The sequence below is a fragment of the Neopelma chrysocephalum genome, unplaced genomic scaffold (genome assembly GCF_003984885.1).
Source record: "Neopelma chrysocephalum unplaced genomic scaffold, ASM398488v2 Primary Assembly neopelma1_347, whole genome shotgun sequence".
Classification (NCBI taxonomy): domain Eukaryota; kingdom Metazoa; phylum Chordata; class Aves; order Passeriformes; family Pipridae; genus Neopelma; species Neopelma chrysocephalum.
Window position 1 is genome coordinate 318764 of NW_020898011.1, and position 15840 is coordinate 334603.

General features: G+C 41.8%; 1 protein-coding gene across 2 annotated transcripts in view; it reads right to left on the minus strand.

Annotated features, from left to right (window-relative positions):
- DOCK1 (dedicator of cytokinesis 1) overlaps positions 1-15840 on the minus strand; it is a 280931-nt gene that overhangs the window by 73446 nt on the left and 191645 nt on the right. For both annotated transcript variants that reach the window (XM_027705622.1, XM_027705621.1), the window contains exons 30-32: positions 4607-4685; positions 4068-4168; positions 778-836 (exon numbers count right to left, since the gene is read on the minus strand). In XM_027705622.1, coding sequence (XP_027561423.1) covers positions 778-836; positions 4068-4168; positions 4607-4685 — 239 coding nt within the window. The remainder of the gene's footprint in view (positions 1-777; positions 837-4067; positions 4169-4606; positions 4686-15840) is intronic.

Sequence of the window (15840 nt, forward strand, 5' to 3'; positions counted from 1 at the left end):
CAGAAGAGCTGAAGTGTCTGTGCTGCTAAGCTCAGGAAAATGAAATTTGGCAGATGAGTACACTCAGGTCACAGTAAATACTCAGTTTCTCAGGAAATTCAATCCCATATAGTTAAATTATACCCACAGAGCAGCCCAGGCTGGAGAAAGGCAGAGATGCCGAATTTACCTACAAACTCCAGAGAGGTCCAAGCTCCCATTCTTCCCTGAGTCACTCTGATGCAGCCAAACAAGACTGTAAATCAGACTTTAAGCTGAATTTCCAGGCTAAGTTACTGATAACCCTTGGACACATTTTGCTACACTCCCACTTACTACATCCACAAGCAAGTGTGTATTTATGTGTAGACATATATATGCATATAGATATTTTTAAGGGGGGAAAAAACCATTCAAGAGGTATCACCATAATATTTCTTTTCGTATTTAGCAAGAGGTTGAATACCATGAAAAAACAGAAGATACATAAATAGTAACAAGCTTAAATGGTGAATTAAATATGCAGATTTATTTCTTAAATCACCTGCTTTTTAAAAGCCTTCTGGAAGTCTATCATTATTTCAAGAGAAACCAAGTTCATTTCATAGAACAGTTTGGGTTGGAAGGGACCTTAAATATCATCTCATTCCAATGCCCTGCTATGGGCAGGGACACCTCCCACTAGACCAGGCTGCTCCAAGCCCCATCCAACCTGGCCTTGGATGTTTCCAGGAATAGCCCTTGGTTTATAAGAACACTGAGGGAAAGCAATATGTTACAGGTGCTCAGGCTACTTACCCAGGTTATACCACATGTCCCTGATTTCAAACCCAATCTGCCTTCTCATATCACCATACCTTAAAGAGGAAAACAAGAGCACCATTAAAATAAAATAAATCTAATACTTTTAGGCAGATAAATCCAATTTCAAAATCTGATCAGCATTCAGAAATATGGGAAATTACAGAAGAGGTTGTCAAATCGGACCCATACTCCTGAGATTACCTGGCCACCTGCAAACATCAAACTCTGGAGAACCCCTTGGAAAAGGGAAGAGACAGAGGCTGGAAGCCTTGGTGACCCATCAGCACCTTCTGTTCCTCAAATTGGGTTTCCCGCTCTCCTCAAAAGACCCTAAAATCCCTTTTTTGTAACAATACTTCTCAAGGGGAGAACATTCACCTATGCAAAACCTCTCTCTGAAATATTTTCACATTACCTGTCCTTCCCTGGGGACACAGGGATGCTTACAGAGATCAACTGTAATCATTTACATTGGATATTAGGGAAAATTTCTTCCTGGAAAGGGCTGTCCAGCCCTGGCACAGCTGCCCAGGGCAGGGATGGAGTCCCTGTCCCTGGAGGGATTTAAAAGCCATGTGGATGTGGCACCCGGGGATGCGGGTTAGGGGTGGCCTTGGCAGTGCTGGGGAATGACTGGAGTCGATGACCTTGGACTCACCAATTCCATGATTCCATGGTCCCAGGCAGAGCCCATCCACCACCATCCCTGCTAACACTGCTCCAAAGCTGGTGCCACCAACACCTCACATCTCCAGTCAGGGATATTTTTATATTCCACTCCCTCTCCACATTAATACCAGGAAAGCTCAAGGAATGAAAAACATCCCATTGCCTTCAGTAATGAACCAGAATGAGCTCCAAGAACGTATTTGCTACACGGAATATTTGTAAGTTAAACATCATTACTTAAATAACAAGATGAGAAAAACTGTAATATCTGGTAACTTGTAGGATTTCTGTGGGATAACAGTGAGACACCCTGTCATTAATGTGGATTAAAGAGAATCTTCTGCATCATTAAGAATCTGTTATTATCTAATGCTTAAATGCAATGTTTAGCAAAACCTACAAATTACAATAATTAAATTTTAATTATTAAATATTTGGCATATTAATTGAAATATATACTTAAAAAGATGGGTGAGCATGATATTGAATTAACTGATTAGTTCTATCCCTTTTGGCACAGAACTGGTAGTGGTTTCACATAGCAATGAAAGTCAGTGCCTCCAGACCACACATTTATTGCATCTTGAAGTCTTGATTCCCGTCTCCAAAACATGATTACACTGAAAATAACACTTTGTAAATTCATTATAAACAAAGATTTACAATTTAGCAAACTTCATTAAGTAACCACTTCAAACAACTTAATCTATTTACTTCTATCAGCAGTGAGAAATGTCTGTTGATTTCTTGAATTTCTTCAACAAGAAATACTGCTCTGCTTAATACAAAAATCACTCAAAGGAGATTTCTGCTTAATGTTCCCATCCTGACAAAGAGGGATTATCAGTCCACAAACATATTTGACAGGAATTTCCAACCCAGTTACAGCTCAGCTGTTGGCTCTTTGTTCAGGTCAGCTCTGAACTAAAATCCTCATGTAGGTGCACACCAGTGCTGGGTGGAAAGGGCAAGGAGATTCTAAATAAAATTAAATTAAAATAAAATAAATTTACCTGGCTCTACAACACCATCTCAATTTGTTTCTGCAAACGTGTAACTCTAAAGTTATTTATGATACTTACAGCACAAGCCCAAAAACCTGAGCTCTGCTTGACACCACTTTTCCACTGAACTTGTAAATATTCCTGTTTCATCAAGGAAGGCCCAAGAGTCACAGAAGGTGTATCAGAAGATAAAGAGCTTAAAAATTCTCTTTCAAGGCTCAGGTAAAGCACAGCTTCCAAAGGAAGCACCTCAGAACTCATGATGGAGTGGTTGAGTTTACAGGGCAAAACTTAGCTGCCAAAAAAAGGGATGGGATGTGGAGCCTTCCCTGAATTTTCTGGTCAAAGCTTTTCACACAGCAAAAGCAAAAAGCCTTTAAATTCAAGTCACTGCAGCAGTGATGAACTGTCCCTATTGTCACTGTGATTTCTCTTATCATAATAATATACAGAAAGGCTGGAATTTAGAAGGTGCAGTGATAAAAATGCATCTTCTCTCTCTCTCTCGACATCTAATATAAATGTACACACAAGGAGCCTGAGCTGCACTTGCTCAGGGAATCAGAGCTTTGAAATTCCCCATTTTTGTGCAGTACCTGTGACCTGACCATGGGAACACTCTGCTTTTACAGCTGCTCTTTCCAAATATTATGACACAGAAAAAGAATCCACACATTTGTCTGAAATCACGTAAGTGGCTTTTCTCTGCTTGGTGTTTAGCTAAGGAATGATAAGGTCACTACTATGGAACCCCAAAGAAAGTCAGGGGGAAATACTGATAGGACAGAGGGAAACAGCCTCAAGTTGTGCCAGGCAAGGTTTAGGTTGGATATTAGGGAAAATTTCTTCACTCAAAGGGTGGTCAGGCACTGGGACAGGCTGCCTTGGGAAGCGGTGGAGTCCCCGTCCCTGGAGGGATTTAAAATCCTTGTGGATGTGGCAGTTGGGGACATGGGTGAGTGGTGGCCTCGGTTAATGGCTGGACTTGATCTCAGAGGTCTTTTCCACTCTTAATCATTCTCCAATTAAACAAAATATTCATGCTTCAGTCTGATTTCCAGGTTGGTTTTTTTCCCTTTGACAGCTTTCCTTTCCTGTGGGATTCGGAACAGCAACGGGGTAGTTCAGGCTCCCTGTGTGGAGCCAGGCAATGTAATCCCTTTTAACCAGGGAAGCAGACAAGGCTGCAGTTATCCAAAGCCATTCTTCAGGGATATCACACTGAAACTGGCTGTAGTTACAAAAATTCCCTTGAAAAGGCCGTCAGGGATTAAGCAATAAAGAGCCCACGTAAAATGAGATTAGAATGAGGACGAAGCTAAAATGATTTAAAAATGCAGTTTTATAATATGTTAATACTTCTGGAAAGTCTTGACTTTATGAACATCCTGCAGCATAAAATACTGTCTTCATCAGTAATGAATCATGTAATTTAGATCTTGATTCGAGGGTAGAAACACATGCAATACTTGATCCATGTTTTTAAAACCAACCTTTCATTACACCGTGATTGCATCTCAATTTGAATAGATTTAGCTAAGAAATTAGACTAAAATTATATCAATAGACCTTGAGTTCTTGCCCCTGATTTAGATGACGAACAGGACTTACTTGTTGAGGATTTTTGCTCTTTTAGCACTTGAAAAATTCTCCAGTTGTAAAGATTCTTGTGTGAGAAAAGCCACAGCCAGGTGGAAGTAGTTGTTCCAAAGCTGAAAGCCCCCAAAATGACAAGAACAGGTATCATTAATTCTCTGCAAGGTTTTCCTGCACACCTACAAAACAACTTAAAAGTCTCTAAATTATGCACATAAATATTTAAAGGAGAAAATAACAGACACCACAGAGATGGTGCTTCTTGATAAATTCTTAACACATCTCCTCGTTGTCTTTGTGTTTCCGTGAAATATCTCCCATCTGCAAATCCTAATTCATTGTGTTTTGATGAGTCAAGTAAAATTCCAGCCCAAACCATCCTGTGATTCTGGGATTGCATGACAAGACCAATGAGAATGGATCACAAATACCTGAAATGACTTAACTGGGATAACTGGTCAGGAAAACACATAAAATCATCAAAATTACATGTTTAGGGCAGAAATTTATGACACTCACATCAGTCCCCAAGACCCTCGTGGGTTTTTTCTTACCTGTAACTCAAAGTTGGCTTGATCAAGGAATTTTTTGTTGAGCATATCTGCATATTGATTAATTGCTCTCAGGAAGACTCTGAAAGATCAAGAGAAAATCACATAATTACACACTCTTCTGGGGTACCTTTGTATATCTGGCATCCCAATTAGACAAAACTCTGAATCTGTCTGGAAAGTGAAATTTGAGGCTGTTATTGGAAAAGCAGTGTGATCTCACCACACAGAATTCTATGCAGATGTTCTCCAAATTAATCAAGTAAATTAGCACAGGCAGCAACACATGGAATGTTTGGGATGATATCACTTGTCTTTAAAATATCTCACGATAATCAAGAGAGCATTAAAAATTCAGTTTATTAGGAAAAATGTACACATTTTTAAAGTTACAACATTTCAATGTTGTATTTAAACTAGACCTGCAACTGGTTGTATTTTAACTTGCAGGTGAAACAAAACACATTTTTAAACACGAGGCAGAAAATATTTTACTCATGGCACAACAGAAATGCTTCTGAAGGACAAACTTCAAAACACTGTTCACTGCTCTACTTCCAAAATGCTAATTTAGTACCCTCTGTACTTATTGAGTCTCTAAAATGCTTCTTAAATTGCAACAGGAGTTGGCCTGACAAGCTGTAAAGAGAAAACCAAATGGCACAGGAGAAGTAGGTCACTACATATTCATGGCGCTGAAAAATAAACATATTATTCTTTGGTTGCCTGATCTCCATTTTCAAAACAAACATTAGAGTCCTCCTGAAAACTTGGAATTAATGCTTTGCAAGTGCCAGCTGATGCCCAGACAAATGAGTCTGTCTTCTGGGAAGCTGTGGTGGAGATTTATGTCTCCTCAAAGTCCCAACAACATGAAGACCTCTCATGACATGAACTAGTTTTTCTCCCCCACCCCAACAGCAATTTTAAAAAGAGATTTCACTGTTGAATTCAAATAACAAACTTAATCTTCCTACAGGCTGACAAATAAATACCAGAATTATTTAAAACAGACCATAAAAGGCAGCTGGAAAGATTTAAGATACCTACTGATCTCTGCTAAAAATAATTAATAATTAGCTAAAACTCTGGTAACCCAAGAGAAATGAAGCCTCCAGAAAACACATGGGTAACATCTTGCCAAGAGATTATTTATATATATTTATATATGGGCACTATGTTACCAAGAGATTGTTTATATATATTTATATATGGGCAACATTTTGCCAAGAGATCATTTATGTATATATTTGTGTATTTATATAAATTGACAGAGTAAGGCATCGGAATCCTCAGAGAGGTTATTTATTTATGTATTTAAGTAAATTAATAAAGAAAAAATTATTATGCCACTGGGATGTATCTGTAGTATAAAGTCAGATCACCCCCAGAGTAGCATAGTGGAAGAGTGAAAATAAAACTTAAATTTAGAAAAGAAAATACAAAAGAATTTAAAATATGAAAGTATTTATAAAATATTAATATATATATAAAATTAAATACATACATATATGTAGGTATATTTTACAATATTTTCCTTTATAGATAAGATAAGATGGCAGAGACATCTTTGCCCTTGCACCCAGCACACACAAGGATGTATTTCAGGACCAGCACTTCAGCCCATTATTCAGCATCTTTGTCAGTGGCAACAACTTCATTAAGAGGTTTTATAAATGAGCTGAATGCAGCAAACACAATAACACTCTGCACTGATCTAAAATATATGTATTTGAGATCTATGATTCAATTACTGAGCTGTAGCACATACCAAGATTGAAACCCCAGTTATCTGTGTAATCAGACAACCACCAGTTTGATACGTTGACTTATCCCCTGGTTTGGTTTGTGCTTTTAAGGTCTGATAATACAATGAGATTCATAAATCTTCCCAGAAGAATTAGCAGTTTAATGTGGTGGGAAGGGCCATCCAAGGCTCCTTTCCTCATGGATATAAAACTGGTTCCAACTCAGGAAGGACTGTGCCTACAACTTAATTCTGCTGCCTCGAGACATCACTGTGATGTATTCAACCTACTCCATCTAATTAAGCTTTGGCACGATCTCATTACTTTATATACCATTGTTTTTCTTTAAATTGTAACTCATTTTTCCCTTATATTCATTCTAGTGGATACCAACAAAGAATAAATAATGCAGATTCTACTGTACATTGCAACTGGAGAAGGACCAGAGCACACAAGTGGAATTGGAATTAAACAAGTCCATCCCATCCCAGCCCACGTGCTGCCCCTGTCCCCAGGTGGCTTTAGGAAGGCGGGTACTCCTCCAAAATTCCACAAAAGAACATCCAAAGAGGAGATGCAGAGATTTAAGTGTTGGTTTTTGAATTATTTATTCAACCTCCAATTTGATTTTGATTTGATTTGATTATACACTGAGTCTTTCTGTTCCTGGATAAAACACTTTGTAACATAGGTCAGTGAAGAAGTCCCGGTGAAAGTCAACAGAACAATATTATTATTATTACTATTATTGCAGTATATCTTCATTTGCAAATGTCAGTCAAGGAGGATTTTATGCCCATTTCAACCAGTGCTGAAAGAACTGCCCCTTCCAACTCAGAATGTTCTGTGACTGCCACAGGAAAAGAAAGAGTCTGTGATAAAATCCTGGCAATGAGAAGTAGCAAGTTGCAGAGCATGTTGGGACAACAAGAGCAGAGAGGTTCCATTGCAGCACTGCACCTTCACCTTGGGGTGAAGCTTTGCTCTTATGGGGCCAACAGGGAAAGCTGCATTTAGATAAATGCAGTTTTCTACCAGGCTGAGGTCACTGATACCACTCTGTGCCCCCTGCCCAGCTTGTCCTCTCCTACAGACCCACACAACGGTGAGGAGAGGTGTCAGATGGGAAGGTTGGACACCTGGAGGATTCAAGCAGCATCCCAAGAATGAGCTGCAACTTGGGGAAAAAGAACGAGAAGAAATAAAAATGGACACAGGGCTAGAGGGAAAAAGTAAAAGCACAGAATTATGGGATCATTTAGGTTGGAAAAGACCCAAGATGTAGTTCAACCATTCCCCAGCACTGCCAAGGCCACCACTAACCCACGGATTTTAAATCCCTCCAGGGATGGGGATTCCACCAGTGCCCTGGGCAGCTGTGCCTGGACAGCCCTTTCCATGAAGAAAAACAATTCAGGCTTATGCCCAAACAAAATTTGAAAGAGGAAGCAGAAATATTTTATTTCTCATTCCAGGTGTTACTTTAATCCTCCTCCAAAGCAGGTACTGCCGATTTTCAGCAACTTCACTGTCAAAGTCAGAGAGTCTGAAAAAACGGAGGGAAATGTGGCTCTTCAAAATAGACAGAATTAAACCAAATGAAAGTTCTGTACTGAAGAATAAAGAAGTTGGCTGCTGGAACACACTCAAGGATGAAAGGTGGACTTGGACATCACTGGGCCAACACACAAGTGATCAAAACTCTCTCCTACACTCAGATGGAGCATCACCCTCTCAGTGCCTTCCCTTATCTTGCCGTAATTAATAATGAAGATTAGTTTCCAGTTGCATGTGAATAAAAAGAAGTGCTTTTCTTGAAATTCAGCTTCAATTAACAAAAGAATACATTATCTGTGTCAGGAAGAGCCACAGAAGTTAAACCTTGGAAAAGAGAGAAGTTCAGAGACTGGAAGCCAACACAATGTTCTCTGCTGCCATGTAAAACAACAAAACCCACTTCTAAGGTATTGGAAAAGATTTGTTAGACAAAAGACTTTATCAATCCAATTAAAAGAAGGAAATTAACATTTCCTATGATGTGAGTGGAATAGAAGGAATATGATTAGGGAAGGAAGTCACTTCAGGATATGTGGGAAGAAGAATGACCATTGCTAAAGGTCATAAGAACGTACCAAACAACCAAATTAACGTCCTGGACACACAAGGTTTGTGTGTGCTGAGCCCCAGGGGATCAGTGAGGATGGGGATGACTCCCAAGTGCCTCCACAAATTTCTGCTGCCTCTTCTCCTGTAGTTTGGTCCTTTCAGACTGGGATTGTCCTCTTATTCTGTGTTTAGAGCTTCCATAGAATCCTAGATTGTTTTGGGTTGGAAAGCACCTTAAAGTCCATCTTGTTTCACCCCCTGCCATGGGCAGGGACATCTCCCAAGCACCCAGGTTGCTCCAAGCCTCATCCAACCTGGCCTTGGACACTTCCAGGGATGGGGCAGCCACAGTTTCTTTGGGCAACCTGTGCCAGGGCCTCACCACCCTCACACCCAACAATTCCTTCCTAATATCCAACCTAACCCTGCCCTCTAGCAGTAGGAAGTCATTCCCCCTTGTCCTGTTACTCCTTTTCCAAAGTCCCTCTCCAGCTGTTTTGCAGTTCTCCATGATCCAGCAGGAAGAAGGAATTGCAGACACACAGGGAAAGGCTGCAGCAGTGGGATGTTCAGCTGCTGGGCAGCAAAACAGTAGAACTCCAAGTGCCATCTTGTCACAAAAAGCTCGGTCAGGGCTGTATTAGGATGAGGGTCCACTGTGAGACAGGAACGATTTCTTCCCATCTCCTTGGCCCTGGAAAGGCTTTGGCTTTCCAGGAATATTGTTCAGTTGAAGTTACCACTCCTCAAGAATGACACAAAAATATGGGGAGAGCTCAGGTGAGAGAGGACAGGAGAGGAGGAAACCTGGTACAGGTTGGACATTAGGAAATACAGGTCATAAAGGGCAGAAATTCTCAAAAAAACAAACCCAAAAGCCAGATTAAGCAAATATCTGTGACCTGGTTGGGTACATTCCCCTCGTCCTGCCTTGGGCAGTAATTTCTTCAGTAATTTCCCCCCATTTATGGCTCTCAGTCCAGAGTCAATACATCCAATAATATGCTGCTGCTCCATGGACCAGCTTCAACTGCAACTGCTGACTTGTGGGTATTTTTCCTGTTACTGATGATTATTCCCTTCCACTGGGCCCTCAGGTGGTTAATTGGTTTGTGGATTCAGAGATTGCTCCACCAAATAGTGCAACAATTAATGGTTTGATGCTGTAGTTTTCCAAAAGGTCCTTTTTTTCCTACAAACAACCTCACTGACTCCAGGAGGCTGGGAACATACATCAAATCCTGACTTCCAATAGCAATTGTAAATGAAGAAGGGACAAAGGGATTCGATTTATAAATGTAACAGGAGTCACTGTGCCAAACAACTCATTCTTTTTCCTCTCTCAGGTACAGTCGTTTTTTATCCCACCATTCTCTCTCCTAATTAGTCAAGTGCCCTGATTTGCTCCTGTTTAAAAATATTCTGTGCCCCATTTTCTTTCCCTCAGCTTCTCACATTGTTTAAAAAATATTTGCAAGAGCTAAAGGAGCTGAAGAAAAGAGGATGCAGGACACCTCACATCAGGTAACACGCACAAATCAAACTGCTCTGCAAATGACTGCTCTGGAGAAATAATCTAGATAGATATTCCAAAAGTAGAAATATTTTTACAGTCTGTGCCATTTTTTTACATTATTTAGTTTGTTCAATTAGCCAGGGATTTGCATTTACACTGTAAGTATTTATGCAAAATATTTATGACAAGAATATATGAAACAATAGAAACTAGGAATGTCCTCCCCAGTATTTTTCCTTAAGCAAACATCAAAAAAGAGGGAAAAAGAAGGGACAAATGACTTCCCTAATGACAGAATAATTATCTAAACAAGAATACAAGAATACAGAGATACAGCTTAGAATAATTTCGGTTTAGCTGATAATTCGATAAAAGAGAGGGAATTTGGAGTGAGGTTCTAAAAGGCACTATTATGATGTCATTTCAGTTAATTTAGATGGAAGGATAATGAATGCTTTATTACAGCTCATCAGCCTTCCTGCACATCATCATGCTTTCCATGCCTGAGCTTTTGCTTCTCTGGGAGACAAATTTAGTGTGCTTGGATGAGACAGACCCCTCTTATCTTGTCAGGCTGTGTGTGAAACAGCAGACCTAGACCTTGAAATCCCAGTGCAAAGCCCAAACCTGAACAAATGCTCAGTAAGGCATGAATAGCACAGCAAAGCCTTCCTTGAACAGCATCACCTCAAATACCTTCACATGCTCCTGCAGCACCAGCCTAGCAAAGCAATTCAGTTTTAAACAACAGTAGGAATTAAACATGTATAAATTAAAACCAGAATTTCCCCCCAATATCCAGTCTGAACCTTCCCTGGTGCAAAGTGAGGTTGTTTTCCCTTGTTCCCTGGCAGCAGAGCCCGACTCCCCCCAGCTCCCCCCTCCTGTCAGGGAGTTGCAGAGCCAGAAGGTCCCCCCTGAGCCTCCTTTTCTCCAGGCTGAGTCCCCCCAGCTCCCTCAGCTGCTCCTGGTGCTCCAGACCCTTCCCCAGCTCTGTTCCCTTCCCTGGACATGCTCCAGCCTCTCAATACCTGTCTTGTCCTGAGGGGCCCAGAATTGTCCCAAGGATCTGAGAGGCCTCAGCAGCGTCTCACACAGAAAGTCAAAATCATTAAAACAAGCAAGTCTGAAGGTATCCTTGCACCTCCCCACACTTTTCTCCTGTCCCAAACTTTCTTTCCTTTTTATTTACTGCTGATGTAATACTGTTCACTCACAGAATCACAAAACGTGCTGAGTTGGAAGGAATCCACAAGGATCATCAAGTCCAACCCTCAGCCCTGCACAGGACCATCCCCAAGAGTCACACCCTGTGCCTGAGAGCATCATCCAACACTCCTGGAGCTCTGGCAGCCTTGGTGCTGTGCCCACTGCCCTGGGGAGCCTGTTCAGTGCCCAACCACCCTCTGGGGGAAGAACCTTTTCCTGAGATCCAACCTAAACCTGCCCTGACACAACTTCAGGCCATTCCCGGGGTCCTGTGCCTGGTCCCCACAGAGCAGAGCTCAGGGCCTGTCCCCCCTCTTCCCCTCCTGAGGAAGCTGTAACTGCAGTGAGGTCTCCTCTCAGTCTCCTCTTCTCCAACTGGACAGACCAAGTGCCCTCAGCTGCTCCTCATCACACCTCCAGACCTCACAACTGCCCAGCCCAAATGAAGCTTTCAATCAATTCCATTTTACACTTCTTTATATTTACACACCTTTCTCCAGCCTCCTCCTTTCTCTCCCTTGAAAAACATTTTAAAAGTGCTTAAAAGACTCCTTGCAACATCCTCTAATTCAGCAGGCTAAAGAGCAGGCAAAACTTAAAAAAAAAAAAAAAGAAACTAAATCCTTGATCATTTGCTGCCTTTTGAATTCCAATTCCTGGGCTGAGGATGATAATAACACCGAGTAATCCCAAAGAAGACTTGCTACTAAATACTCCCATTAGCATAATCTTCTCATAATGTAGACTCCACACCAGCACAGGTGCTCCATGTCACTTTATTAACCTATTTTCTAATAAATATTTCAGAAACAGCTTTAGCATATTATCTATAATCACTGATAGCTCTTCCCTCATTTATATTCTGGGCTGGCTGTCCTCTGAAACAATGGGGACAGATGAATGAAAAATAACTGTGAGTTACAAAATGCTGAAGGACAAACTTGTGGGCTGACTACCAATAATCAGGGCTGGGTAAGAGGCACAATGGGTTATTTTAACAAAAAAATAGGTTGAGGGTGGAAGGTGCCTCTGAAGCAGTTGCTCAGGGCTGTGTCCAGACAAGTTTTGGAGATGGAGACCTCCTTGAACCTGACTGCCCTTTCTCTCCTCCTTTCTGAAATGCTTTTCTGGGGTCTATGCTGTGGTTTCTGGATGACTTTAGATGCAAGAAAGAAGCAGCTTTAGACTTCTACACCCTTTTTCAAAAGCCCCAGTAAACTCTGTCTCCTGAAAGTAAGATATAACCCCAGCCATGAATAGAACCTTCTGCACTAAATTTTACCACCTAAAGAATTTTATGGCAGAGCAATAAAAGCCCAGAAATAGTGTTTTCTAATGGAAATGCTGGAAGACAATTTAATTTAGGAGTTTTTAGCTAGGGCTACAATGCTGGGAAAACAGCATCTACTGCAAGCGGACAGCATTACAGTTGCACTACCCAAAAGTTAATATTCTAAAGGAAGAAGACTCACTGAATTCAAAGAGACTCTTTCTATTATGGTAGTTGGCACAAACTTGCAGGAGATTTTGTGATTTAAAACATGGAATTTGTTGTAGTACTGCTGGAAGGAACCTCTGCCACCAGGTGAGATATTAAACAAGTAGTTTTCATTGGAGTGAAGTGCTTAATAAAATACAAAAATCTTTGCAATGAACAGACACCACCTCCTTCTCCTCTGGAAATATCATGGAATCACAGTATGGTTTGCATGTGAAGGGACTTTAAAGCTCATCCCATTCCATCCCCTGCCATGGGCAGGGACACCTTCCACTAGCCCAGGTTGCTCCAAGCCCCGTCCAACCTGGCCTTGGACACTTCCAGAGATGGGGCAGCCACAGCTTCTCTGGGCAACCTGGGCCAGGGCCTCATGACCTGACTTGTCATCTTAGTTCTTGTTTTCACTTGCTCTTATGTGGGAATTCAGCCAGGTTTTGCAGAGGTAAAAATCAATAAAGCAGAAGATGATTTTTTCCTATTGCACTGCTTTTCACAGAAACATTCAGTCTGGAAAGAGAAATAATTACAAGATAATTAATTCATGGGAAGGATGGGAAAGGATGTCACAGACAAATTTTCCTGCCATGCACCAAAGTTCTGACTGAATTTGGCAAAAGGCTGTCAAACACTTGACTGTCTCACAGTTTGCAGCACAGGAACCTCCCCTGCTTTGTGCTGAGGGCACTGCCCACTGCACCTTCCCCATTTCCATGGATACCTAGAGGTGATTAAGGCTACTTTAGCTAATTATGGATAAATCAATAGAATTGATCTGCTACATTTCAGGTTCTTTGGCATTTTCATCCATCTTGCAATCAACTGGGAAGACAATTGCACCTGGCTAAACAAACGTCATGAGGTTGCTTGGAAAAGAATCTCAATTTTTTCCTGCAGGATTTAATTTATCCAATTCTGCCAAAGAATACTAATGAGGAAAAGGAAAGTGATCTGCAGATGAAGATGTCCAAAGGTTTCTTTAGCACTTAAGTGCTGGGGTCACCAATCAGGTGTGTTCAGAGGTCCCTTCTCTCTGTCCATCACCCAAAATGTGAAGTTCACTGTGATACCTGATGGCAGAAAGTTTCCATGGGAGCAGAATTTGGCTTCTAGTCCTACACCTTATTTTCTAACTACAAGGAATCACAGACACAGAGCAGAACTGTCACAAAACTGGGATCCATCTCCCCAGCAGACAGACACAGGCAGTGTGTTCTCCCAGGGAAGAGGCTGAAAAGTGATTTCTTGTAAGAAATGAGCAGGCTAAACCTCAGCAGCTGCTCTGCTTTGCTGTTCCACGGGTGCTTACGTGGCTGACAGCTTTGTGAAGGGAACACTAATGCTGGTAAAGTAAAAAAGTCTTGCTGGAGCTTTAGGTAAGCCTGTGTTTGATCCAAAGTGTGGCTCTCAGATATTAAAGTGACACAAACCACTTTAAGGAGGCAGTGGGGTGTGTGAGGGAGGGAGCGAGGCGAGACGGGAACGTCGTTCTCCTCCTGCACAGCCTCTCCCTCGCCTCTCCCAGCCATTAACCTTTGGACAAGATCACTGCTTTGCTGTTCTTCCCATTTCTCCTTCAGCCTCCTGTTGGTAGAAATGAGATGGGAGTGGAATAAATGCTTCAATATGATGCTTCAATACCTGCCAGTAACACAAATCCTCCCAGCACGATGCCCGTCTGCTCCGTGGTTACCAGCGGGATTTTTGGCTCATGGGGAAAGGGTTAAATCATCCCACAAACGAGGGATTGTGTATGGAAACAGAGATGATGCAGCACAAAAATCAGGCTTGCAGGGCAGATAACAACACTGTAACATCAAGAACGATGCTGATTTCTGTTCCAGTAGGACTGAAGGGCAGCAGAGGGACATTCCCAACACTGCAAACAGATGCATTTAAACTGGGATCACCTGCACCACACCAAGGGGCTCTTGTGCAGGGGGGCTGCAGTGCAGCCTGGGGATGGGCTCCAGGCCGGGGAGGATCCAAGGCTGGCTCAGACATTCCAATCCTCCCAGGAATTTTTACAGCTGGGATTAGTTTCTGCCCAGTGAAGTCAAAGCCTAAGAGGCAAATGCAACCGGGGTCACAAAAAATGGCCAAGTGTGTCAATGGGACAAAGGTGGTGCCAAATTTTTTTGGTATTTAGTAAGACACAAAATATAATTGTGGATATAAATCCTTCCCTGTGAGGGTGGGGAGGCCCTGGCACAGGTTGCCAGAGAAGCTGTGGCTGCCCCTGGATCCCTGGAAGTGTCCAAGGCCAGGTTGGATGGGGCTTGGAGCAACCTGGGCTAGTGGAAGGTGTCCCTGCCCGGGACTGGATGGGCTTTAAGGTTCTTTCCATCCCAAATAATTTTATGGTTCTATAATATTATGCTGTATAAGATGAGGACAGCTTCAGGTGTACTCTGTACACAAGCACTGGCTGAAAAAAAGTCAATATGAACATTTGGTTTAGGAAGTTTTTTTCTGAGTGAGAAAATCTCCTATTGGGGCTGGTCTGAATTTTTCCCCACTTAGTTTTTTTGCTTATATGAGCCCATAAAATAATTACAGTCTGCTCCAAGAGAAGCTGCTGGCTTTCAGTGCCATTGGCATTATAAATTATCCATTTAGAGGTAGCCAAACCGTGCAATTCAGGCCAGGGGAGAACATAAAAAGAGCATAAATGGTGCATAAATGTTATGTGGGCCTTTTGCCCAACTCTACTTTGACCCAGTGCAGGGAAATCAGTCCAGTGGCATTGATTTTTGGGAGGGGAGTGGCTGGCTTGTCCCTGTGAGGCTCAGAACCATATTCCCATGTCCAAATAAACTTCCCTGGCACTGCACTGCCCCGTCTGCACCGTGGGATTGATGGAGTTCCGTGTGCTGGAGTCAGGAACTTCCCAAATATGTGTGATTTTCAAACTGCAAGTAAACAGACCTTCCACAGTTTTAGAGATGCACTTATTGCTGTGTCCACATTAAAGCAAACTGTGATATGGCTCTGCCTTGGGAAGGTGAGGATTCTTTAGAGCAGCCCCTCCAGGTTGTTGCTCTGTCTCACAAACTCAGCCGCCAGAAATGGAATTTTAGTCTTGTGGTGCTCTAAACTACTGTTTGTATTTCAAAAGCTACGTAATTTTCTATAGTTTTAAAATTCCTTTATCCTCAGCATA